Genomic DNA, 25,469 nt, shown 5'->3' with positions numbered 1-25,469 from the left:
GTGTGTCAGATATTTTATATCACTAGGTAAATCTTTGTTGACTGGTGGCAACAGGTAGCCACCAGCACAGGGTGCCTGAGATTTTCAAAGCTTTTATTTAGACATTAGTTGCACAGTCTTTTATGAGCATGCATACACAGGGTATCCCATTTACCTTGACCACTGTAAAGAACAGTTGGTCCAGATGCAAGTTACAAAATGTTTCAACCACATGTTCTTTAGCTGTCAGGGGGACATCAACCAGCATGATTGCCTTCATTGTAGCTTTGTTTTTTTACAAAGATATGAACAGCAGTATGACTTTTTTAAATGGCACCCTGTATTTTTTATTCAGTAATTCATTTCCTCTCCTGAAGACCTATCACAGTGTACCATTCACTGAAACACAACAAACAAATTATATAACACAACACTGACTTTGAGACCAGAATCACAAACTCGTCCACTTGCTGTAGTTGTCACAACACAAATGAAAACTGAATAAAAACATAACACAAAATTGACTTTGACTCTCCTGAATCATTGCCCAGGAGTAGAACATTTAAAGGTGCTCATAGTGGTGACCATTGACACCAATACACTGGTGCACTCATTGAATGAAAGAATTATTTACTGCTTCCAGTGTTGCCTGCTGAAGAGAATTACAAGCAAGCACGACGTACCTGCATGTCCTCTGGAGTTGTTGGAATATGTGATAGGCAACGTCTTTAATGCATCCCCAAAGAAAAAAATCCATAGTATTTAAATCAGGAGACCTGGCAGGCCAAGTAACTGTTCCTCCTCAACCAATCCATCTGGCAAGATACCTTCAGTTCGGAACACAACATGCACGCAAGGCATTATGTGCTGGACATCCATGGTGTTGATACCACATAAGCTTTCTGGTTCTTAGTGGCACTTCATCCAGAAGAGGACAAAGAATTCGTCTGAGGAAGTTGGCATATGCTGTGCCATTTAGACTACCATTGATGAAATAAGGGCCAATAATTGTAGTATTAAGCATCCCACAACAGATGTTAACCCTCCACTGACACTGATGTTCTACCTGTCTAAGCCATCGTAGGTTGTTGCTGGACCAATAATGCATGTTCCTTGTATTTACCTGTCCTTTGTTTGAGAAGGAACATTCATCAGTAAATAGATCATTGGAAGAGAAGTTAGGGTTGGCAATGATTTGCTGCTGTGCCCACTGACAGAACTGTACAAGATTGTGGAAATCATTCCCATGCAATTCTTGATGTAGGTGTACATGGTAAGGATGGAACCGGTAACATGTAAGAATACAATGTACACTTGTTTTAGGAATGCCAACCTCATGTTCAAGCTGTCGTGTGCTCACATGTGGATTTATAGCAACGGAAACGAGAACAGTAACTTCGGTAGCTTCGTCTGTGTGAGTGCTACAATGACTGCATTGTTGTGGGTTGAAACTTGCCGTTTCTGAAACATCACAACAAGATGAGAAAACATTCATTGGGAAGGTGTGTTCTTGTCAGGATATTGCTCTCTGTACAGTTACACTGCCTGTGTAGCATTTCACTTGCCTTCAACAACAACAATTAAACGAATGTTATGTCAATGCAGTTTGTAGGAAGGACAGCCTTTACTGTATGCCTATTCTACACAGCAGTATTTAAAAGGACTAGACTACTGTACTAAATGTACCTGTACATAAAAAAAACAGTTTTGCAATTACTGTTCTGCTAACTTACATTCCCCATAAATGAGTAGCATTTCTACCTTCTCATTGTTGGTGTACATTCTACTCACACAACTCTTCAACTGACGATGGTTGATGCAATGACTGGTGTGCATTCTATTTATGTTTACATTTGTCCTCTGTCAACAGCAGCATGTGGATGTGTTCCATTACCCTGAGTACCTGCCCTAAGTGCTCAGCGAGTCAACGTCAGTGTTGTGTTATGTAATTAATAATGTTGTGTTTGAGTGAATGGTACACTGTGATACATTTTTGAATAGGACTTTAGGAGAGGAAATGAATTACTGAATAAAAAACACAGGGTGCCATTTAAAAAAGTCATACCGCTGTTCATATTTTTGTAAAAAACAAAGCTACAACAAAGGCAATCATGCTGATTGATGTCCCCCTGACGACTAAAGAACATTTGTAACTTGCATCTGGACAAACAGTTATTTAGCGTGGTCAAGCTACATGATGGGACACCCTGTATACTAAATCATACAGGATAAATAATGCTGTCTTTCCAAAAAATGCAGGACTAATACAAAGTGCTAAATAGTGAACAGTACAGTTGTTGAAGTTACTTCATTTAAACAACCATCTTATTTGGGCAATATTACACTGCTCTTTTATCTTAAGTAGTTGCCATCCACTTAAAATATATCATATTTCTTACTGTTTCGTTTTACTTTCATGCAGAAAAAAAGGAAAACAACATTACAGTTGTGGTATTTTGTGTCAGTTTACTTATGTCACATGACGGACATTAAGTGCCCATAAAAAAAGATAAGAGGATTTGGAATGTTCTGTAGTTGACTGAATCTTGTACAATATCTGCACAAAAGATAATGTCTACAACTGATATGTCTCAATATTTTTCGAAATTTTGAAAACAATAAACAAAGACATATTAATCATGCATATTGGTAGAAAACATAACTTCTAAAGTTAGATGCATAACTATTTGGTAAAGCTTATACTTGTCTCTACTGAACTACTTTTTTATTGCTTAAAATTAGGTTTTAGTGCCAATGGAAAACAAAAGGTAATCTTAGTATTTAACAGTTACTTTACCTGGAAGACAGTCAGTAAACTCTGCCAAAAGCTATCAAAATTACTTCGATCTTTGTCTTGCGTGTCTTCAAAATCAAACTTTCCACCAAATACTTGCATTCCAAGTAAGGCAAATATAACAATAAACAAAAATAACAGCAGCAACAAAGATGCAATTGATTGTATTGAATTAAGCAGAGAGGCAACCAAATTTGACAGAGATCTCCAATATCTGCAAGAATATGAACAACATGACACAGACTATGGCCTACAATAAACACTTACATTTATAAAGAAGTTAAGTAAAACATGTGAAGTTAATCAAGACTAATGTAAAGATCACAGTCTCTGTTATAATGAAGCAGTTGACTTATAATTTATCTGATGATTCAAGGACGACCACAAGCTAAAATTAAGTAGTGAAAAAATTCAGTAATGGAAAGGAAGAAGAGAAATTTAGTGAAAACTCACTTGGTCACCTTGAACACTCGTAACAGACGAACACACCGCAAGACAGATACTCCCAGAGGCGGCATAACTTTTGTGTGCGTTAAAACAATTTCACCTATACTACCTATCACGACAAAACAGTCAAAGCGGTTGAACAGTGACACAAAGTAGCCCTGAAAAACATAAAAAGCTTTGTCACACTATGTTTACATTGATAAATCTTGTTTACTAAGTTACACACTAATGTTGTTGCAGGCTAATATTGTTGTATTTTAAAACTGAACTGTGCTATACTGTAACATGAAAAGGTTGCAACAGATTTTGAATGTCACAAATCAGATCTTAGTTTTCAAATACAAGTTTAAATAAAGTTAGAAATGCATTGCAAAGGACTTAGATTTTTGTCTTATTATAAGTACTATGCAAGATACTTTATATTATGAGCTGATAGGCCTGATTTGGAGAAAAAAGTATTATAAACTCTAAATGACTTTTACTTAGTTTTACAAGAATAGATGATAACCACTAACCCATTATTTATTGAAGTAAGAATATTAAATTATTTATGCTGAAATATAAGAAAATGTACAATTTTGTTTACAATAATACTACACTGGCAAATTCTGCATGGAATATGGACATCTGAATTAGTGAATATAGCGACGCACCATATAGTGGAGGCACTGAGTAGGAGACATGCACATAAACAAGAAAAGGAGAATGGTAACTTAGCTTACAAACATTTGTTCTTTGATCCAACCTTATGTCATGTGTAACTTCAATTGTTTACTGCATGGGTCTTATCCATGAAAGACTTCAATACAAGAACTGTCCCAGGCAATAAGCTAGTACTTTATGTTCCGGTATTATCACAGGCATATTGCACCCTTTCAGAGAGTGGGCCACTCATGAGAGCACCATATGATATCATGACTGATTAAATTTAGGCAAATTTCATAGGATTTTGTGTGAGACTGATCACCAAGCAGCAGTGCATCTGGATGCGTAGACATTGTGAAACTATGGCCGATGCCATGGTTAAATGATTGGTTTCAGAACATGCTGCTGAACACAATGTTGTGTACTTCAATAGTTGTTCTTCTTCTTCTTCTTCTTCTTCTTCTTCTTCTTCTTCTTCTTCTTCATCATCATCATCATCATCATCATCATCATCATCATCATCATCATCATCTGATTCTCTGTCCTTCAGTACCTCCTATTCCAAATACTCCATCCTCCTTTCAAGGTACTTATCCCTCCCTTCTTCACTTTGGAGATATACCTTTAATGTTTATCCACATTCTTCTCTCACTGGTCTCCCTCTGTCTATATTTTGTTCATGCCACTATCGTGCCTGAGCTAGGATGTCTTCTCTCAGGTTACATCCTGCTCTCCTTTCTCCTTTCTGTTACTCTTTTTCTCAGGCTTTGCTCCCTCCCTTGACTTTATGACTCCACTGTACCTACAAGCCACTTGACACTGGGTAGTGGAGGGTACTTCTGGTACCACTATCTGCTTCCCACCCTCCCGCCTCTCCTGTTCCATTCACAAATGGTGTGTGGGAGTAATGACTGTTGGTAGACCTTCATATTAGCTTCAATATCTCAGATTTTCTCATGATCATTTTGTCAGACATATGTGTGGGAAGGGGGAAGTAATATTTTCTCTGACTCTTCCCAGAATGTACCATCTCAGAATTTCAATAGTAAACCTTTCTGTGATGCACAATACCTCTCTTGTAGTGTCTTCCACAAGAGTTAGTTAAGCATCCCTGTAACTCACTCTGGCTAAGTGATCCAATGAAGAGACACAAAACACTCTGTTGGATCCTGTCTCTCTCTCCTATTAATCCACACTGGTGACAGTCCCCAACTAATGAGCAATAATTAAGAATCAGTGAAACAAGTGTTGTGTAAGCCAGTTCTTTAGTGGATGAATTATGTTTCCTTGAGAGTCTTCCAATGAAACTCAATCTAGCATGTGCTTTTCCTACTATTTGTTTTATCTGGTTATTCCATAGTTACTCTTAGATATTTTCTGGTAGTCACTGTTTCCAACAATTTATCACCAACAGTGTAAATTGTACAGTAGTGGATTTCTTCTGCTTATGTATGCACAATATGTTACATTTCTTTAAGTTCAGGGTCATCTGACAGTCCCTGTACCATTTTTCAGTGTTCTGCAGGTCTTCCTGTAGCTCACTACAGTCTACCTTGCTACCTTCTTATAGACAACTGCATCGCCTCCAAACAGCCTCACAGAGCCTGCAACATTATCCATTATATCATTTATATTTATAAACAACAACAGTTCTATCGAACTGCCTTAGAATATTGCTGACATTACCTTTAAATCTGTTGATTTTGTTCCATTAAGAGCAGTGTTGAGTTCTGTCTGCAAGGAAGTCTTGAATCCAGCCACAAATCTGGTTCAATACTTGGTAAGCTCAATTTTTTTACTAAATGACAGTGTGGGACTGTATTAAATGACTTCCTGAAGTCAAGGAACAGGGCATCAACCTGGCACCAATGTCTACAGCACTGGGGATCTAACGGAGGACCAGAGCGAGCCGCATTTCCCAAGATATCTGTATAATACGTGAGCAAAAACATTCTCCTTAATTCTACAACAGATCAACATTAGCAATAAAGGACTACAGTTATGTGCAACTTTCCTACAATTTTTATTGGAAATGGGCATTGTCTGTGGTTTTTTCTAGTCAATAGGAACCCTGCCTTTTCCAGCAACCTATGATAAACAGTTCCTAGAAGGGGAGCAATGTCTTTCAAATAATCTCTGAGGAATCTTACAGCTATATCATCCAGTCCAGATGTCTTTCTACTACAAAGCAATTGTATTTGCTATTCTATTTCATGATCACTTATCTCAATATCTGCCATTTTGACATTCATGCGATGACTGAAAGGACGTGCTCTATTGTGATATTTCATTGAAAACGGTTTCGGAAGACCAAATCCTGTATTTTGCCCTTTCCTCTGTCATCTTCTGTTTCACTGCCACTATGGCAATTGAGTGACTGAATAGATGATTTTCATCCACTTATTGATTTTACATAAATCCAGAACTTCTTAGGGTTGCTAGTCAGGTCACTTGGCAAAATTTTACTTTCAAGATCACTAAAAGTTTCTCTCATTGCTCTCCTTGCTATAGCCCTATACATAATGCTTGAATACACACCACAGCACCAGATCACTGGTGCACTACACTTTGAATATTCTGCCAATGACATCTGTGCAGGCTGACCACCAGAGGCTGCCTGTTGTGGACCACATGACTGGTGTATAGCATCCACTGTGCCGTCTACCAGAACCCCCCTATTTATAAGCACAATCCTGCAAGCAGTCACTCTCATATTGTGAACATACTTATTGTCAACAACTCCTTGTATCATTACATGGATTGTATGTTTGTGTCTATGTTCTTAACTGATGTTCACTTGTATGCAGAAGAAGAATAAACTTTGGTTCATTGTGGCCATGCTGTTGTTTTTAAGTCTTACAGTACCATACAACTGGCAATGATTGTTGTGTTAACTTTCACATGCTCAGTCTATCTAGTTGTTCCTGTGGTTATTTTGTCCAGGGACAGGCAGTGCTCCAATCTCTCCTGGAGCAGCAGCATGCTGTAAACACCCTGAAAAAACTGGAATATGCTGCTTGTTGTAACTCACCAAATGTCGATTAATGGGAGACAACACCAGAGATCCAAAATACACATAAGTTTGTGAGTTCAGTCACATCACAGCTGCACCCATGTCTTTAATCTGAGTACTTTGTCCATCACTCGTAATTCAATAAACAGTTTATTAAGATTCGTGGGCACTGGAGACACACAATTAACATCCATGTCCGTGTCTTGAGGAGGGGGCTTACCTGCCACATTGACTATGCAGGGTTCTATGCTGTTGGCATACCAACCACCCTTCCCCCTTACAGTGATCTGGCCAAAGACTGGGAGGTTTATGAGACTTCCTCACTTTTGGTGTCACTGTCGTACACGTGTAAGCCTTGGGTTTCTCCTCAGACCTACCAGTTATTGTACCAGTTAGCTCTGCTCCAGGAACTTGCTTCACTTTCGCTTGATGAAATGTATAAGTTGCTGTCAAATTATCACCATACATGTCACTGCAGCCCGTGTGAAGTTCTATGACTATCATAAACAGTCTCACCAGTCCTGCCAGGCTTAGGCAGCCCAATTCCACAGCTTCAATCACAAATGTCAGTTTGTTACCAATGCTCATCATGATTCCCTTGCTGATTTTATGGTCTGTGACACCATTAGTCAGTTGGCTCCCACCAAGGAGTTATGTCAACACACACTACAGGGTAAGAACCCATTTTTGATTGAAGTGTTGAATACTGATCAATCTTTCAAGGTATCTCGTACTGCTGGTGATCAGATTGAGGCTTGGTGTAACATGCCTGTGGGAGCTCCTATTCCTGGTCGTTGAGCATTAGTCAGTTCAGGGGGATGATGGGGAGGGGACAATATGGCAGCCATGGAAACACGGCCTCTACACTGCACTGGACACCAATGTGGTAAACCACAAGAACCACAGCTACAACAGTACTCTGTACTCTCAACTTGCCCATACTATTTCACACACCATGACAGGACAGCAACAATCATTGAGCAACTTGCAACAACTGTTGGAAAAGAGCACATATAACATCTTTGTATTGTTCCCAGCCCCCTGCTCGAGACATGGATGTGGATGTTAATTGCATGTCTCCAGTGCTCATGAATCGTAATAAACTGTTTATCGAAGTGCGAGTGATAGACAAAGCACTCAGATTAAAAGTGGACATAGGTGCAGTTGTGACTTGGCCGAGCTCACAAACTTATGCGTACTTTGGATCTCTGGTGTTGTCTCCCATTAATCGACAATTGGTGAGTTACAACAAGCAGCTTATTCCAGTTTTTTTTTTTGGGCGTTTACAGCTCCCAACATGTATAAATTTGTGATTCATTCCTAGACTCTTTTGGTAGTAGATGATGTTGGAACTGCAAATTTGTTCAGTCAGGATGCTCTCAGTGTTTTTTGTTTTTCCATTTTGGATATGGTGCACCACCACATTTCTGACCTGGTCCCTTACCAGCAGTTAGATTCTGTGTTATGAGTTCTTGCCTCTTTTCTCAGGTGGGTTAGTTTGTAACACTAATGTTGTGGCCCATATAATCCTGGAATCTACAAGATGGATGCACTATTTCCATGTGTCCGCTATTCCAGTGGCTTTGTGTGATCAAGTGAAAACAGGATTGAACAGGCTCACATCTTTGTGGGTCATACAGCCTATTATAGCAAGTGAGTGTTCTGCCCCAGTTGTGACTGTTAAAAAACCTACTGGTCACCTCTGAGGTGACTTTAAAAGTTTCAGTCAATGCTCAGCCTATCACTGATACCTACCCTTTGCCCCATCCAAACGAGTTATTGGCTAAACTCACTGAGGGACAATTTTCTCCAAAATTCATTTATCTGAAGCTTACTTACAGGTTCTCTTGGATGAGGATTCTAAAAAGCTCCTTGTGGTTGACATGTCGTTAGGGTTGTACCAATATCAGTGCCTACTATTAGATGTGGATACTGCCCCAGCAGTTTTTCAGCATTCTTTTGGAACAACTGACTTGTATCCATTCTGGGATGCATCAACTATCTTTATGACATTGTTGTGATGGGTGCATCCATGGAAATGCATTTACATAACTTGTGCACAGTTTTACATATTGTAGGGTTGAAATGCAACTTGACCAAGTCACACATTTTTGAGCTATCTACGTCTGTCTCAGGACAGGGTTGATCTCTTAGGTGGTCATGTTGCTGCAGTCACAACACTACCTCACCCTACAAATGTCAAAGAACTCCAAGCATTTTCAGGTAAAGTTGCTTACTATCCCAAATTTATTTCAGCCATATTTCAGCCATATTGGCCATTCCATCATAAATGCTCAGCAGCACAACTCACAAGTTGAAAAGGAAGTTCTTGCTATTGTCTATACCCCATACACGTTGTTGTATGGGTTCCATCTCATTACTGACCACAAGCTCTTGGTTTCATAATTTAATCCATCTGCTTCATTCCTGACAAAGCAGCACAGTGCCTCCAGCTATGGGCCCTGTTTCTGTCTTGTTACAACTGTGAAATACACTTTCAGCCTACTGCGCATCACGCCAATGCCGATGTGCTGTCCTGGCTTCTGATGAGGAAAGATCCTACTTTTAATCAGGATGAACTCTTTTGTTTTCACTCAGATGTTGAAGTGCAACATACACTGGAAAGGTTTCCTATTACAGGCTTTAAGATTGCAGCTGCTGTCAGTGCCAATCTAGTTTTGCACCAATTTGTTCATCACATTCAGCATGGTTGGCCGGACAAGCCACCACGCAGGGCTTCTGATCCTTCACATACCTCTTTTGCCCTGTGTCATCACCTGTTGGTATTGGGTAGTACCATTCTCTAAGCAACAGATGGCCCATCACCTAGGGTTGTGATCCCAGCCGCCCTATGGCAGGATGTGCTAGTTCCTATATAATGGACGTTGGAGGAGGGGGTCTCGCATACCAAGTTACTGACCTGTCAGCACATGTTCTGGCCCAGCAATGACAGCAACTCCGCACATTTATTCATGGTCTGCTCTTAGTGTGCTACACAACAGGCGGCATGATGGGGGTGCTCTCTCCGTGGCCTGCACCACAGCGTCCATGGGAACACATCCATGTTGATTTTGTGAGACCCTTCCTAAACTCTTCCTGGTGGTTCTACAGCCACCATGGCTCTGATTCACACCATCTCCAAATGTTTTTCTATTTAAGGATTGCCTTCTACGATTGTGACAGATAATGGTCCACAGTTTGTGTCTCATGCCTTCCGTGACTTCTATGCCCATCAATGCCTTCATTACATGACTGCTCCTCCTTTTGACACCCAAAATAATGGCGAGACAGAACATCTCATCTGTATGTTAAAGATTGAAATTAAGCAGTGTGTCACACACTCCTCCTCAGATGCCACCTTGACATGCATCTTGAGTTTCTACAGGTTTATGCTGGTGGGAGATCAGACTCCAGCTGAGATGCATCATGGCCATCAGCTACACATCCTACTGCATCTGCTCATGTTACCCCCTAACATCCGTTGGCACAGCCCCCATCGTGGTTTGCTCCTGGCTCTGCTGATCGAAGTGGATTACAGCCAATGTCCACAGCTACAGAGGCCATGGACTCTGTATGGTGCTCACCAGTGATGGGCTGGTGGTTTGTCACTATGACCAGTTGCATCCTCGTGCCTTGGCAAGGGCTGTGGGTCCATCACCAGTGCCTCTGGCTCTGCCTCTGTCACCCCCCTCAGCACCTGTCCCAACCTTTTTGGGTGTCCCTCCTGCAGTGCAGACCACCCCTCTTTGTAGATGTCACCTGCTCCTGCTCTCCTCCACAGTCCAGGATCCACGGCACCTGTTGCTGGGCCTTTCCACGACGCTTTACTGCCACCAGTGATTTCACAGCCAGCAAGGCTGGAGCCTTCAGGTCCTTCAACACTGGCATTCCTGGCGTCCCTGATCAAGTGGTTGGGGCCTTCATTGTCAATGCAGCTTCACTACATCAAGGGATCAGATATTGAGATCCTACCAGCACCCCTGTAACTTGTCTTCTCTTAAGGTACATTACAGCAGAGAGGCCGCAGCAGGTGTCCACGGTCACACCACTCCTGCTCTTTTTCAACAGTTTCTGCCCAGTATCTCCTTTCACCATCATTGACACACCTGTTGTGTCTGTTGCAGGGGCCACAGATGTTTCAACAGCCGCTCTGATGCTTGCATCGCTGGTGAATCCCTTCTCCAAGTGGAGAGGGACACTATAACCCTGGCCGTAACACTCTGATACACGCTGCGGCACCAGGTTGTTGGCAGGCTACACTTCAAATATTCTTCCAATGGCATCTGCATGAGCAGGCCAACAGAGGCCACTTACAGTGGGCCATATGACCTGTGCACACAGCTTGGCAGCCACCATGCCATATACTGGAGTCCTCTTTATTAGCGTAGTGCAGCAGGCACTCACCATCCTGTTGTGTTCATACTTATTGTGAGGAAATGCTTGTATCAGTATCTCATTTGTTTCTGTGTTTGTCTGAGTGTTCTCAACAGTTGTTCACTTGTATGTTGAAAAAGAATAAACTTTGGTTCATTATGGCCATGCTGATGTCTTTTCTACAGTATGAAACACTTTTTTGCACTCATTTTTCCTTTGTTCAGCTTTAGTTTGTCAGTTATATTTTTACTTCTCTTAAATGATGAAGCTCTGTTTATATGACAACTTTCTAAAATGACTATTAAACCATGTTGGGTCTTTCCCATTCCTTAAAACATTGCATAGAACATACTTTTCTATGGCATACTGAATTATGCTTTTGAATTTTGTCCATTTTTGCACCAAATTTTCATCCTCAGCATTGAATACATAATGTTGACTGCTTAGATACTCTGTAATTTGTATCCTGCCACTCTTGTTAAGCAAGTATTTTCCTACCTTCCATAAAAGTCCTTGTAACACTCATATCTCTCTCTCTCTCTCTCTCTCTCTCTCTCTCTCTCTCTCTCTCTCTCATGAGTACCTACTGTTCAGAAACTTTCAGTACACTGTGAGTGGTTATCTTTACTCATTCCAAAGTTCAAATGGAAAAATGCAGCAATTAGTCCTGGATAATCTGAATTTATTGCAGATCAATTCTGACTAAAGAAAAGCTATCACCAGTGCCAGAGCTAAAAGAAACAAGTAGAATACAAACATATACAAGACAGCATAATGCAGTAATAATACAAATAAGAAAAATACGTGTCATACATCACCCTATGAGGTTACATCTAACTTGTGCTTAAACACATACATCTTTCAAATTTGAATACATAGTCACACATATAAACAGATTGCATAAAGGAAGAGCACCTTCTATGTGGGCGAACAGTTAAGGAGATCCATAAACTTACCCTTCTGACCATGGTGCAATAGTCACATATGCAAGTCAACAGCTGGAACACAATGTCCACTCACAATCAGGGGAGTGACAATGTTGGACTTCTATACCACATCCTTTCTATCAATGGCAACACGTTCACTGGAGCAGACTGCCACTTTTCACCCTGTCTGTCCAATGTAGCAATCATCACAACCCACACAATAGGAGATGGAGATTTTCTACCACCATGGATCATCTGACATTCACCAGCTTAATGAGTAAGTGGGTCTCACAATCTGTAGTATATGTGATATTTGAGCAGATTCTCCCTAATTTATGATAAACAACTTTGCATGTCAGTTGAAATGCATTTCTTATATGCTCTATATGACCATGTTTTTCTTGTTAGATTTATGTCAAGGTGGAATTGTAAACATTTTTGCTTGTAACTGCTTCATGTAAAGTTTTATATTTTAATTTTTTATGGTGGTTTGTCTAAGTGCAGTCTGTTAGTTTCTGAGAATAAATTCTTGTTCACATATAGTCATTTTCCTGAGCCCTTTATAGATGGCCATGTTTTCCACATCTCTGTCCTTTCTTCTCTCACTGTTTTATATTTTAAGTGAAATTTTTGTTTTATTAAATTTCATATGACCTGATGTGTGTACAACATTGTGTATGTCGTTTTTTTAAATTTTATGCCTTTATACGCAAGTGTATCCTCTTGCCATTTTCTTCCTACATCTTTGTAACTGGTTTTTGGACATATTGATGTGCTTATGTTTGTACTTTTATTAACACTGTTAACTTACTTTTTATAAAATTTGATAGTTTCTAACATTAATAGAGTATGTTACATCTATACACTATATGATCAAAAGCATCTGGACACCTGGCTGAAAATGACTTACAAGTTCATGGCACCCACCATAGGTAATGCTGGAATTCAATATGGTGTTCACCCACCCTTACCAACAGTGTCTCCTCAATAACAATTTAGCGAACATTTCCGTATATGGGCCTCTGCAGCAGGCACCTGGTTCATGCACACATAATGAATGCTGTTCACAAGTAACAAAGGCTGAAATTTGCATGCCATTACCATAAGTGGATGGACACAGAGAGGGGAAAAGTGGCCCTTTCAGATGAATCACGTTTTGTGCTTCATCAGACACATGGCAAACACCTTGTGACAATTGTCAGAAAGGTCCAGGCTGGAAGAGGGAACATTATGGTGTGGAGAATGACCATATCCAACCCTACATGGAGTTTATTTTTCATAGGCACAATGACATTCACCAGCAGAAAAATGCAACAAGCCACATAGCTCCCAGTATACACTATCTGATCAAAAGTATCCAGACACCCCCAAAAACATACATTGTTCATATTACGTGCATTGTGCTGCCACCTACAGCCAGGTACTCCATATCAGTGACCTCAGTTGTCATTAGACACCATGAGAGAGCAGAATGGGGTTCTCTGCAGAACTCATGGACTTCGAATGTGGTCAGGTGATTGGGCGTCACTTGTGTCATACGTTTATATGCAAGATTTCTACACTCCTAAACATCTCTTGGTCCACTGTTTCCAATGTGATAGTGAAGTGGAAACATGAAGGGACACATACAGCACAAAACCGTACAGGCTGGCATCTATCCAGACCATCACACAGGAATCCCAAACTGCATCAGGATCCACTGCAAGTACTATGACAGGTAGGCAGGAGGTGAGAAAACTTGGATTTCATGGTCGAGCAGCTGCTCATAAGCCACACATCACACAGGTAAATTCCAAATGATGCATCTTTGGTGTAAGGAGCATTGGACAACTGAACAGTGAAAAAATGTGTGAAGTGACGAATCACGGTACACAGTGTGCGTATGGCGAATGCCCGATGAACATCATTTGCCACCATGTGTAGTGCTAACAGTAAAATTTAGGGGCGGTGGTGTTATGGTGTGGTCGTGTTTTTCATGGAGAGGGCTTGCACCCCTTGTAGTTTTGCATGGCAGCATCACAGCACAGGCCTACATTGATGTTTTAAGCACCTTCTTGTCTCCCACTATTGAAGAGCAATTCGGGGATGACAACTGCATCCATCAACACAATCAAGCACCTGTTCATAATGCACAGCCTGTGGTGGAGTGGTTACATGATAATAGCATCCCTGTAATGGACTGGCCTGCACAGAGTCCTGACCTGAATTCTATAGAACTCCTTTGGGATGTTTCGGAACGCCGACTTCATGCCAGGCTTCACTGACCAACATCAAGACCTCTCCTCAGTGCAGCACTCCATGAAGAATGGGCTGCCATTCCCCAAGAAACCTTCCAGCACCTGATTGAACATATGCCTGTGAGAGTGGAAATTGTCATCAAGGCTAAGGGTGGACCAACATCATATTAAATTCCAGTATTACCAATGGAGGGCACCACAAACTTTTAAGTCATTTTCAGCCTGGTGTCCGGATACTTTTGATCACATAGTGTACATGCACAGTTTGAAGAGCACGAGGATGAGTCTACTGTACTCCCCTGGCCACCTAACTCACTGGATTTAAACCCAATTGAGAGTCTGTGGGACCACCTTGATCGGGCTGTTCACACCCTAGATCCTCAACTGAGGAACCTAGAACAGTTGGCTATGGAACTGGAGTCAGCATGACTTAACAGCCCTGTCAGTGCCCTCCAGAATCCTTTGACTCTTTCTGCATGTCTCAAAGCAGTCTGCACAGCAAATGTGGTTATTCAGAATTTTGACAGGTGGCTACATAAATGTGACTGGCCAGCATATAATCTGTATTTCTTCTGGAATAGGGGGTAACTCACTTACTTTTAGGTTTAAATATGAACATTATTGTGTTACTAATTTCAGATATTTTTGTATATTTCTCATGTTTACGAACACCGGGTGTTTGTGTAACCATGAACACTGACAAAAGTGCCTGGGAGACAGAACCACCTTTTGGACTATGAGAGAGGGTAAACTGTATGTACTGGATTTCAAAGGAAGAGCATTGTACTGAGTCACTGAGTTAAAAAGAAAAGACAATGAGAGAAAATTTTGCTGTTATGAAATAAAGTTTAGGAAAAAGGACTCATTTGTTAATATTATTTTTAATATGTGTGTGAAAACAATGACCAGTGAAAGTTCCAATAATATATGCATTTATATTGTTCAAATAGCACAAATGATTGAATTCTTTCTTCTGCTCTTTTTGCACTTCTACTAATAATTATTATTTTTTTTATTTTTAAGTTAGTTATACACACCTGAGAATGAGCAGTATATGCCCAAATATGTCCAACCATCATTAACATTATATTTCCTGCTAAGTCATTATTTCTATGATAATTGTTGATACACTAACTGCAATGATATATTTAATTTTGAGGAATAATTAAAAAAAATATTAATAATAGAACATATAAAGACATGCATGGAAAGATTTTGAATGAGCTAATCAGTCATATTATACATATTGACACCTACCAACAGAGAGCTAAGAATTCAGACTTTACAGCAGCAGACTTTAATTCTCCTAAAAACAATTTCATTAAGATATAATTGTGGTCAAAGTTCACACCCATCCAAAATTTCCACAGCCAATTTAGCCAGTGTGCTTGTTAGCTACCTGATTCAACCACAATATTTTTGTTGCCTTGATTTTCCTGGACTAAATGACACCCTTTATTAATTAAAAAAGTGATTAATTAATAATTTGCATACATTATCATAAATGATTATGCCTCTGCTCATAAATGGATTATCCTAAACATAGGCATACAAAATGATTCCATGAACATTACACTTTATTAACCCACCACAACCAAATTAATGTCTTAACACACACAGTGCATGCAAATTAGAAAAATCCAATGTAGCAGTTTTCCAAATGATTATGTAGTGTCAAAAATACTAAAATGTTCATAATATATCATTAACAATGCTAAGCCCACACCAAAATTTTCAGTCCACAGCTGGTAATGATGCAAGTACGATCTATGTCAAAAGACCTGGATGAGCTTGTATAGGATTATATCTTTGAGAATATGCCACTTGTGTTCTTACAGTAAACACCTTTGTAGAAACCTCTTTCAGTCATTCTGTAGATAACATTTATTCTAGTCACATAATTTTGTGATCATCATGAACATCTGTGCATTTGTGTTACGTATCTGGAAGCTTGAATGCTAACAAACTGTGCACACTAGAACTGTTGTGGTGATATAATGTCAGACTTCAAGCATGAAAGTTCACTATATGTGTCAGTTTCATACTGTTTCATAGGATTGTGGAGATTCCTGCCTGTAAACAATGACTTTATCCGAAAACTGGAACTGGTCATTGTGTCACATATAGTGATGATAAATAAGGGAAAAACCACATTTATTAAAAATTTTTGTTGTGTACATTATTAGGATACTTTCCATAACAACAGTCCTACAGCAAATCGATAAACTTTCTTCAATGAGGCTCTGAGGGCAGAATAAGGGTTTGCAAGTAAGTCTTCCCACAAGTTTTGTGGTAAAAAGGTAGATTGTGTAAAATGATAAAAATATGAAAAGATGACACAGTCAGTTACATCCAATACACATTCACTGTCAGATTTCTAATATTACCTTCACTTTCCCTTTATATTACCTGAAATCCTAAGCTATACATCTTGACTAACATTTCCATTGAGAAGAGAGCAACAAAGAAGAGATTGGTCCAGTCTGAAAATAAAAAATGACAAATGTTAGTAAAAGTAGAGATTAAAAGATGATTACAGCTTTAGAAATTTTTTTTAGTACAATGATACCAAGTAAAAGTATTTGTGAGAAGTATCATGCCTGGCCAAGGAGGAGCTCCCATGTTTTAAGAGAAGATTGGATCGGATTGTTTGGGGGAAGAGACCAAACAGCGAGGTCATCGGTCTCATCGGATTAGGGAAGGATGGAGTAGGAAATTGGCCTTGTCCTTTCAAAGGAACCATCCCGGCATTTTTCTGGAGTATGGCCAGACACGGGATTGAACCATCGTCTTTATCAGAAGACATTTACATGTGATTAGTAAGACATGTTAGTTCCCATTCTTTGTTTATCCACAAATTCCTCAAGTCTACATACCTTAATTAACTGACATTATATTACCAAATTCTAGCATCCATGCCAAAATATTGTTATTTTAATATGAATACAAACGTATCTGGATTGATAGACAACAACAGACCCTCCCACAACATATACAGCCAACAATGATGAGGTGGAAGCTATTATAAAGTTAACAGCTTTATTAATCTTACTAACCTATTCATCCAGAAAGCTTTGTAATTTATATGAAGGGGACACTATAGCAAAGGGAAGAAACACAAAGTTTCGTAAGAATCAATCTTTAACTTTTACAACTATGCACTGTCAATGATCTGTTGAATTGTTTGAAATTGATATATTAGCTCTGAAACCACAAAAGATGTGGGGTTGAACAAAAGGATTTTATTCAAGGTAAGAAAACAAATGAAAAATGTTATACTAACCAAATATCATCTCCATAATCTGATTATCAGATATGTACATGTGTGAATCAGATATAAAATACTATATAATTTTATTTATCCATGATCACAAAATTTCTTTTCAGTTACCAGGACTTTACACATGTTGTTACAAAGCAAATGTTACTTTTATTTTGTGATTTAAAGGTACCGCATAGAAAGGGCAGATGAGAGTTTAAGCCTCATATTTCCCAAAGAAAATCAAATTTCTGTAACACTTTGTCAAATTGATTAGTTAACATACTACTGTCTGAGGCATATTACATTATGTGTAGCATTACTGAGGGAGCAATATGGTACTGTTGTCCGCAGCATATTTTGTGAAAGAGTAATCTGTTTTTTTTCCTTTTTTTTTAGTTTTGGGTGAAATACATTTTTTCCTTCATTTTTATGCACTATGTTATATTTATCTTTATTTTCTTTGACTTTACATGCTAAAATAATATAAACATAACATTGACACCATCATTACTTCAGTCAGACTTGAATTGAACATTTTAAAGTCATAAATAATATTACCATGCAAATCGTAATTGTTTGCTGTTATTAATGATTAACTGATGTCTCTAAAGTGTAGCAAATAAAGCTATTACTGCTGAACTTTTTCTCTAAATCAGTATCTCAGTCTAGTTTCACTTTGCAGTTGTGTTTACTGGGTACTGCCACCATCTGTATATTTGCATTTCGCTATCGTATCACTTTTGCCACCTCGATATACACTGAAGAGCCAAAGAAACTGGTACAGCTGCCTAATATCGTGTAGGGCCCCCATATGCACACAGAAGTGCCACAACACGATGTCGCATGCACTCGTCTAATGTCTGAAGTAGTGCTGGAGGGAACTGACACCATGAATCCTGCAGGGCTGTCCATAAATCCATAAGAGTATTCTTCTGAACAGCAGATTGCGAGAACTTCCACATATGCTCAATAATGTTCATGTCTTGGGAGTTTGATGGCTATCAGAGGTGTTTAAACTCAGAAGAGTGTTCCTGGAAGCACTCTGTAGCAATTCTGGATGGGTGGGGTGTCACATTGTCCTGCTGGAATTACGTAAGTCCGTCGAAATGCACAATGGACATGAGTGGATACAGGTGATCAGACAGGATGCATAAGTACATTTCAACTGCCAGAGTCATATCTAAACGTATCAGGGGGCCAATATCAATCCAACGGAATGCACCCCACACCATTCAGAGCCTCCACCAGCTTGAACAGTCCCCTGCTGACATGCAGGGTCCACGGACTCATGTGGTTGTACCCATAAATGTCCATCCGCTCAATACAATTTGAAATGAGACTTGTCCAGCCAGGCAAAATGTTCCAGTCATGAACAGTCCAATGTCAGTGTTGATGGGCCCAGGTGAGGCGAATAGCTTTGTGTTGTGCAGTCATCAATGGTATACAAATGGGCCTTCGGCTCTGAAAGCCCATATCAATGATGTTTTGTTGAATGGTTCACATGCTGACACTTGTTAATGGCCCAGCATTGAAATCTGCAGCAATTTGTGGAAGGGTTGCACTTCTGTCATTGTTGAACAATTCTCTTCAGTTGTTGTTGGTCCCATTCTTGTAGGATCTTTTTCGGGCCACAGTAATGTCAGAGATTTGGTGTTTTACGTGAATCCTGTTATTCATGGTAGACTCATCAAATGGTCATGTGATAAAATCCCCACTTCACTGCTACCTCGGAGATGCTGTGTCCCATTGCTCATGCGCTGACAATAACACCATGTTCAAAATCACTTAAATCTTGATAACCAGCCATTGTAGCAGCAGTAACTGATCTAACAACTGGGCCAGACACTTGGTATCTTATATAGGTGTTGCCAACCGCAGCACTGTATTCTGCCTGTTTTACACATCTCTGTGCTTGAATATGCATGTCTATACCAGTTTCTTTGGCGCTTCAGTGTATATTCTCCAGGCAGTGCTATAAACATGAGCCTGTCTGACCAGTTATCCCATGTATTACAAATTTCCGTCATTGTGGCACTGAAGAGAACAAGTTGTACACTTATTTCAGTTGCAACTATTTTTATTATGAAGAAATATTATTATTTTTACGAGAGTTGTCACACTATTATAATTATAATAATAATTATTATTATTATTGACCTTTTTTTCTCAGACTTAAGTCTGGTTAAAAATGGAACGTGACGCGGACCTCGGTCAAGCGTGACTTCCTTGTAACTGTATGGTATATGTTATATTGCATTTAGGAACTTTCGGGTAATTGAACATGTATCAATAATTACAGATTTTTGTAGTTGTATATATATGTTTGGATGTAGCTGTATTGCATTGATGTACTGGTGAATATTGTGAGGTATGACTCCTGTAGTTGATAGTATAATTGGGATAATGTCGACTTTATCCTGATGCCACATGTCCTTGACTTCCTCAGCCAGTTGGATGTATTTTTCAATTTTTTCTCCTGTTTTCTTCTGTATATTTGTTGTGTTGGGTATGGATATTTCAATTAGTTGTGTTAATTTCTTCTTTTTATTGGTGAGTATGATGTCAGGTTTGTTATGTGGTGTTGTTTTATCTGTTATAATCGTTCTGTTCCAGTATAATTTGTATTCATCATTCTCCAGTACATTTTGTGGTGTGTACTTGTATGTGGGAACGTGTTGTTTTATTAGTTTATGTTTTATGGCAAGTTGTTGATGTATTATTTTTGCTACATTGTCATGTCTTCTGGGGTATTCTGTATTTGCTAGTATTGTACATCCGCTTGTGATGTGATCTACTGTTTCTATTTGTTGTTTGCAAAGTCTGCATTTATCTGTTGTGGTATTGGGATCTTTAATAATATGCTTGCTGTAATATCTGGTGTTTATTGTTTGTTCCTGTATTGCGATCATGAATCCTTCCGTCTCACTGTATATATTGCCGTTTCTTAGCCATGTGTTGGATGCGTCTTGATCTATGTGTGGCTGTGTTAGATGATACGGGTGCTTGCCGTGTAGTGTTTTCTTTTTCCAATTTACTTTCTTTGTATCTGTTGATGTTATGTGATCTAAAGGGTTGTAGAAGTGGTTATGAAATTGCAATGGTGTAGCTGATGTATTTATATGAGTGATTGCTTTGTGTATTTTGCTAGTTTCTGCTCGTTCTAGAAAGAATTTTCTTAAATTGTCTACCTGTCCATAATGTAGGTTTTTTATATCTATAAATCCCCTTCCACCTTCCTTTCTGCTTAATGTGAATCTTTCTGTTGCTGAATGTATGTGATGTATTCTATATTTGTGGCATTGTGATCGTGTAAGTGTATTGAGTGCTTCTAGGTCTGTGTCACTCCATTTCACTACTCCAAATGAGTAGGTCAATACTGGTATAGCATAAGTATTTATAGCTTTTGTGTTGTTTCTTGCTGTCAATTCTGTTTTCAGTATTTTTGTTAGTCTTTGTCTATATTTTTCTTTTAGTTCTTCTTTAATATTTGTATTACCTATTCCTATTTTTTGTCTGTATCCTAGGTATTTATAGGCATCTGTTTTTTCCATCGCTTCTATGCAGTCGCTGTGGTTATCCAATATGTAATCTTCTTGTTTAGTGTGTTTGCCCTTGACTATGCTATTTTTCTTACATTTCTATTATTATTATTATTATTATTATTATTATTATTACCACAAATACTAGTACCAACAAATTCAACACAACAACAAACAACAGCTATCAATACCAAACCTTTGGTTATGTAAGAATACATTTATAAATATTACCTTGAAAATCATCAAGCCATTTAGGTTGATGATAATGTTCTGTAGCAAGAACAACTGTATTTAAGAACACCAGCATTATAATTAACCAGTAGAATGCTTGTGACTTCACAGCTTTTCTGCAAGCTCGTCTCAAACGACGATTCTGCCTGAAATTAATTTTATAAGTTATGTCACAATGAGGCACCAATTATTATGGCATTGTAATAAAATTACAGTTAACTTATCAATGAAATTCATGATTTAAGACAAGTCCAAAAATGAAATTGTTCACTTAAAATTAATTGCCAGTACTGTGTGTCAACATATTTTATTGCATGTTAAATTTCAAGCTTAGTTGTTTGTTTTACCAAAATGTCTTCATAATTTGCTGATGTGAAACTTACACTTTAAGAGCCATGCCATTGTTATGCAATTAATCTATTTTGACAGCAAGCAATAAACACAGTACTTTCAGGTTTTGTAGTTAACATTCATCTGTTATACAAATTTTCTTAGTTACCTTCATGATCTGTCTGTCAAAGACAGAAAGCAATGAAAACTGTGAAACACACAATTCAATTCATGTGAGCTTCTCCACCATCATTGGGGGCATTTTAGGTTAAAAATGCTTTTCATATTGGTATGCGGAATGACCTGGCAGCGAACAAGCAGTTGCCATAGGTAAACACATTATACCAGTACAAAACAGCGTTTTAGTGACTGGAGAGTCACAGACAATATACTGAAAAGATTGTAGATTGAATGCTAGAGTGAAATGTGATTTTTATTATTACATCCCCTTTTTACTGAATAATGAAACATTCAGAACAGCCACTAAGTTGTTGGTGAAAGCAAGAAATGGAAGATCAGTATTTAACATTCCACCAATTAAGTTATTTGAGTATCAGTACTAACTCAGTTATATTAGGATCACTAGTAAAAATGACCATAACTTCATTGTAGCAACCTTCCTGGTATTCACCTAACATGATTTAGGGGAACCAGTGGAAACTTAAATGGAGGAGGCAGGCAAGGATCTGATGAAAGTTTATAGTAATTTATTTCCTGTGACCAACAAGGAACATCAATAACAAAGTAATTACACATAACATAACTGGTCAGCTATTGTATCATCATTGACACATGCCTCATATAAATGCTGTGAGCCCATTTTAATACTGATAATGACAAAAGGGACAGATAATCTGAGCTTAAGATTCACTGCAAATATTCTGTTACATGCTTTCACTGTAAAGGCTATTAACACACAAAATTGTCTTGTGACAGCCAGAGCGAGAGCACCAGCAGCAGCGAGTACTGTTTGTATAAAGCGTTTATTTTGCATTTTGTTTACGACCTTCCACTAAGGAAGGGATTCTATTTGTGTTTATCTGCTCTGCATAGTAACTAACAGTTCTTGATAAAACTTTACGTAGTTTTCGTGTTAGATTTCTTAGTGTTTTCTTGATCGTTTAGAACAGAAAGCGCCCTAAAACCGTCTTTTGTTTGTTTCGCGGCCGTTAGCCACTAGTCACTTGAATCAGCAGTTGTCTTGTGACAGCCAGAGCGAGAGCACCAGCAGCAGCGAGTACTGTTTGTATAAAGCGTTTTTGTACTTATTTGCTGCGCTTAGCTTTTAAATAGTTTTTATGGGAAAACCTAGCGTAGTTTTCACGTCTCGTATTTCAGTGAGTGTTTCTTGATTATCAGAGTAGCTCATCAGAAGATTATCTTGGGAATTTGTCATCGTATAGAGTAGGGTAAACATAGTCATGTGTAGGGACTGTGGTTGTTGTGAGCGGACGCAAGGAGAATTGGCCACTCTTCGGGGGCAGGTGGAGGCTTTGTCTGTTAGGCTCATCGAGCTCGAGGCGCAGGCGTCAGCTCGTAGTGGCGTTGGGGCAACTGTGGTGAGACCTATGCCTACTTCGGTGGCCTTGGAGTCACATGGAACCCCTGGTGTCGCTGCGTCTTCCGGCAGTGAGCATCTTACCGGTCAGCCATCACTCCAGGGTGAATGGCGGACAGTGGTGGGCTCGCGTGTGCCTGGCCGAAAGGCGAAGGTGGGATCTGGCCGCGTGGCAGCTGCCTTACCCCTTTCCAACAGGTACAGGGTGCTTCCTAGTGGTGATGACATCGTTTCCGAGCCACCACAGGATGCCTCGCCTGTTGGGCCAGTGGCCGATTCTCCGGCAAGGTCCCGACAGTCACAGAGGGCGGGCCTATTAGTTATAGGGAGCTCCAACATTAGGCGGGTTATGGAGCCCCTCAGGAAAATAGCGGGTAGGTCGGGGAAGAATGCCAGTGTGCACTCGGTGTGCTTGCCGGGGGGTCTCGTCCGTAATGTGGAGGAGGCCCTTCCGGCAGCTATTGAACGCACTGGGTGTGACCGGCTGCAGATAGTAGCACATGTCGGAACGAATGACGCCTGCCGCTTGGGTTCTGAGGCCATCCTTGGTTCCTTCCGGCGGCTGGCTGATTTGGTGAAGACAACCAGCATCGCACGCGGAGTGCAAGCTGAGCTTAATATCTGCAGCATAGTGCCCAGAGTCGATCGCGGTCCTCTGGTTTGGAGCCGTGTGGAGGGTCTAAACCAAAGGCTCAGACGACTCTGCGACTATAATGGTTGCAAATTCATCGACCTCCGTTATTGGGTGGAGAACTGTAGGGCCCCCCTAGACAGGTCAGGCGTGCACTACACACCGGAAGCAGCTACTAGGGTAGCAGAGTACGTGTGGCATGCACACGGGGGTTTTTTAGGTTAGAGGGACCCCCCCTTGGGCAAAACGATAAAATACCTGACGGCTTACCAGAGAGGACATTATCATCGTTGATAAAGAACGTCCGTCCTCAGAGACCAAAAACAGGAAAAGTTAACGTAATATTGGTAAACTGCAGGAGTATCCAGGGCAAGGTTCCTGAATTAGTATCTCTTATTGAAGGAAATAGTGCACATATAGTATTAGGAACGGAAAGTTGGTTAAAACCGGAAGTGAACAGTAACGAAATCCTAGACACAGAATGGAATATATACCACAAGGATAGGATAAACGCCAATGGTGGAGGAGTATTTATAGCAGTAAAGAATTCAACCGTAGTAGTTGAGCGCCTCAGAGAGAACCTGCAGAACGTCGTGAAGAAGTTTCGTGATCATACTATTGTAATAGGGGGAGACTTCAATCCACCAGGTACAGAATGGGATAGTCACACAATCAGAACTGGAGCCAGGGACAGAGACTCTTTTGACATTATCCTGACTGCCTTGTCCGAGAATTACTTCGAGCAGATAGTTAGAGAACCAACTCGTGAAGCTAACGTTTTAGACCTCATAGCAACAAATAGACAGGAACTTTTCGACTCCGTGAATGTAGAAGAGGGTATCAGTGATCATAAGTCAGTGGTTGCATCAATGACTACAAGTGTAATAAGAAATGCCAAGAAAGGAAGGAAAATATATTTGCTTAACAAGAGTGATAGGGCACAAATCGCAGAATATCTGAGTGACCACCATCAAACGTTCATTTCTGAGGAAGAGGATGTGGAACAAAAATGGAAAAAATTCAGAAACATCATCCAGTACGCCTTAGATAAGTTCGTACCGACTAAGGTCCAAAGCGAGGGGAAAGATCCACCGTGGTATAACAATCATGTACGAAAGGTACTACGGAAACAAAGAAAGCTTCATCATAGGTTTAAGAGTAGTCGAATCATAGCTGATAAGGAAAAGCTGAACGAAGCGAAAAAGAGCGTAAAGAGAGCAATGAGAGAAGCATTCAACGAATTCGAACATAAAACATTGGCAAACAATCTAAACAAGAACCCTAAAAAGTTTTGGTCATATGTAAAATCGGTAAGCGGATCTGAATCCCCTATTCAGTCACTCATTGACCACGATGGCACCGAAACAGAGGACGACCGAAGAAAGGCAGAAATACTGAATTCAGTGTTCCGAAACTGTTTCACTGCGGAAAATCGTAACACGGTCCCTGACTTCAGCCGTCGCACGGACGCCAAAATGGAAAATATTGAAATAAACGATATCG

General features: G+C 39.7%; 1 protein-coding gene across 3 annotated transcripts in view; it reads right to left on the bottom strand.

Annotated features, from left to right (window-relative positions):
• LOC126184668 (muscle calcium channel subunit alpha-1-like) overlaps positions 1-25,469 on the bottom strand; it is a 601,154-nt gene that overhangs the window by 359,668 nt on the left and 216,017 nt on the right. For all 3 annotated transcript variants that reach the window (XM_049927151.1, XM_049927152.1, XM_049927153.1), the window contains exons 10-13: positions 21,448-21,593; positions 16,825-16,898; positions 3,227-3,378; positions 2,777-2,987 (exon numbers count right to left, since the gene is read on the bottom strand). In XM_049927151.1, coding sequence (XP_049783108.1) covers positions 2,777-2,987; positions 3,227-3,378; positions 16,825-16,898; positions 21,448-21,593 — 583 coding nt within the window. The remainder of the gene's footprint in view (positions 1-2,776; positions 2,988-3,226; positions 3,379-16,824; positions 16,899-21,447; positions 21,594-25,469) is intronic.

The sequence above is a fragment of the Schistocerca cancellata genome, chromosome 4 (genome assembly GCF_023864275.1).
Source record: "Schistocerca cancellata isolate TAMUIC-IGC-003103 chromosome 4, iqSchCanc2.1, whole genome shotgun sequence".
In the NCBI taxonomy this organism is placed as follows: domain Eukaryota; kingdom Metazoa; phylum Arthropoda; class Insecta; order Orthoptera; family Acrididae; genus Schistocerca; species Schistocerca cancellata.
Note: the sequence above shows the minus strand (reverse complement) of the source record. Positions and strands in the feature narration are given on the sequence as shown.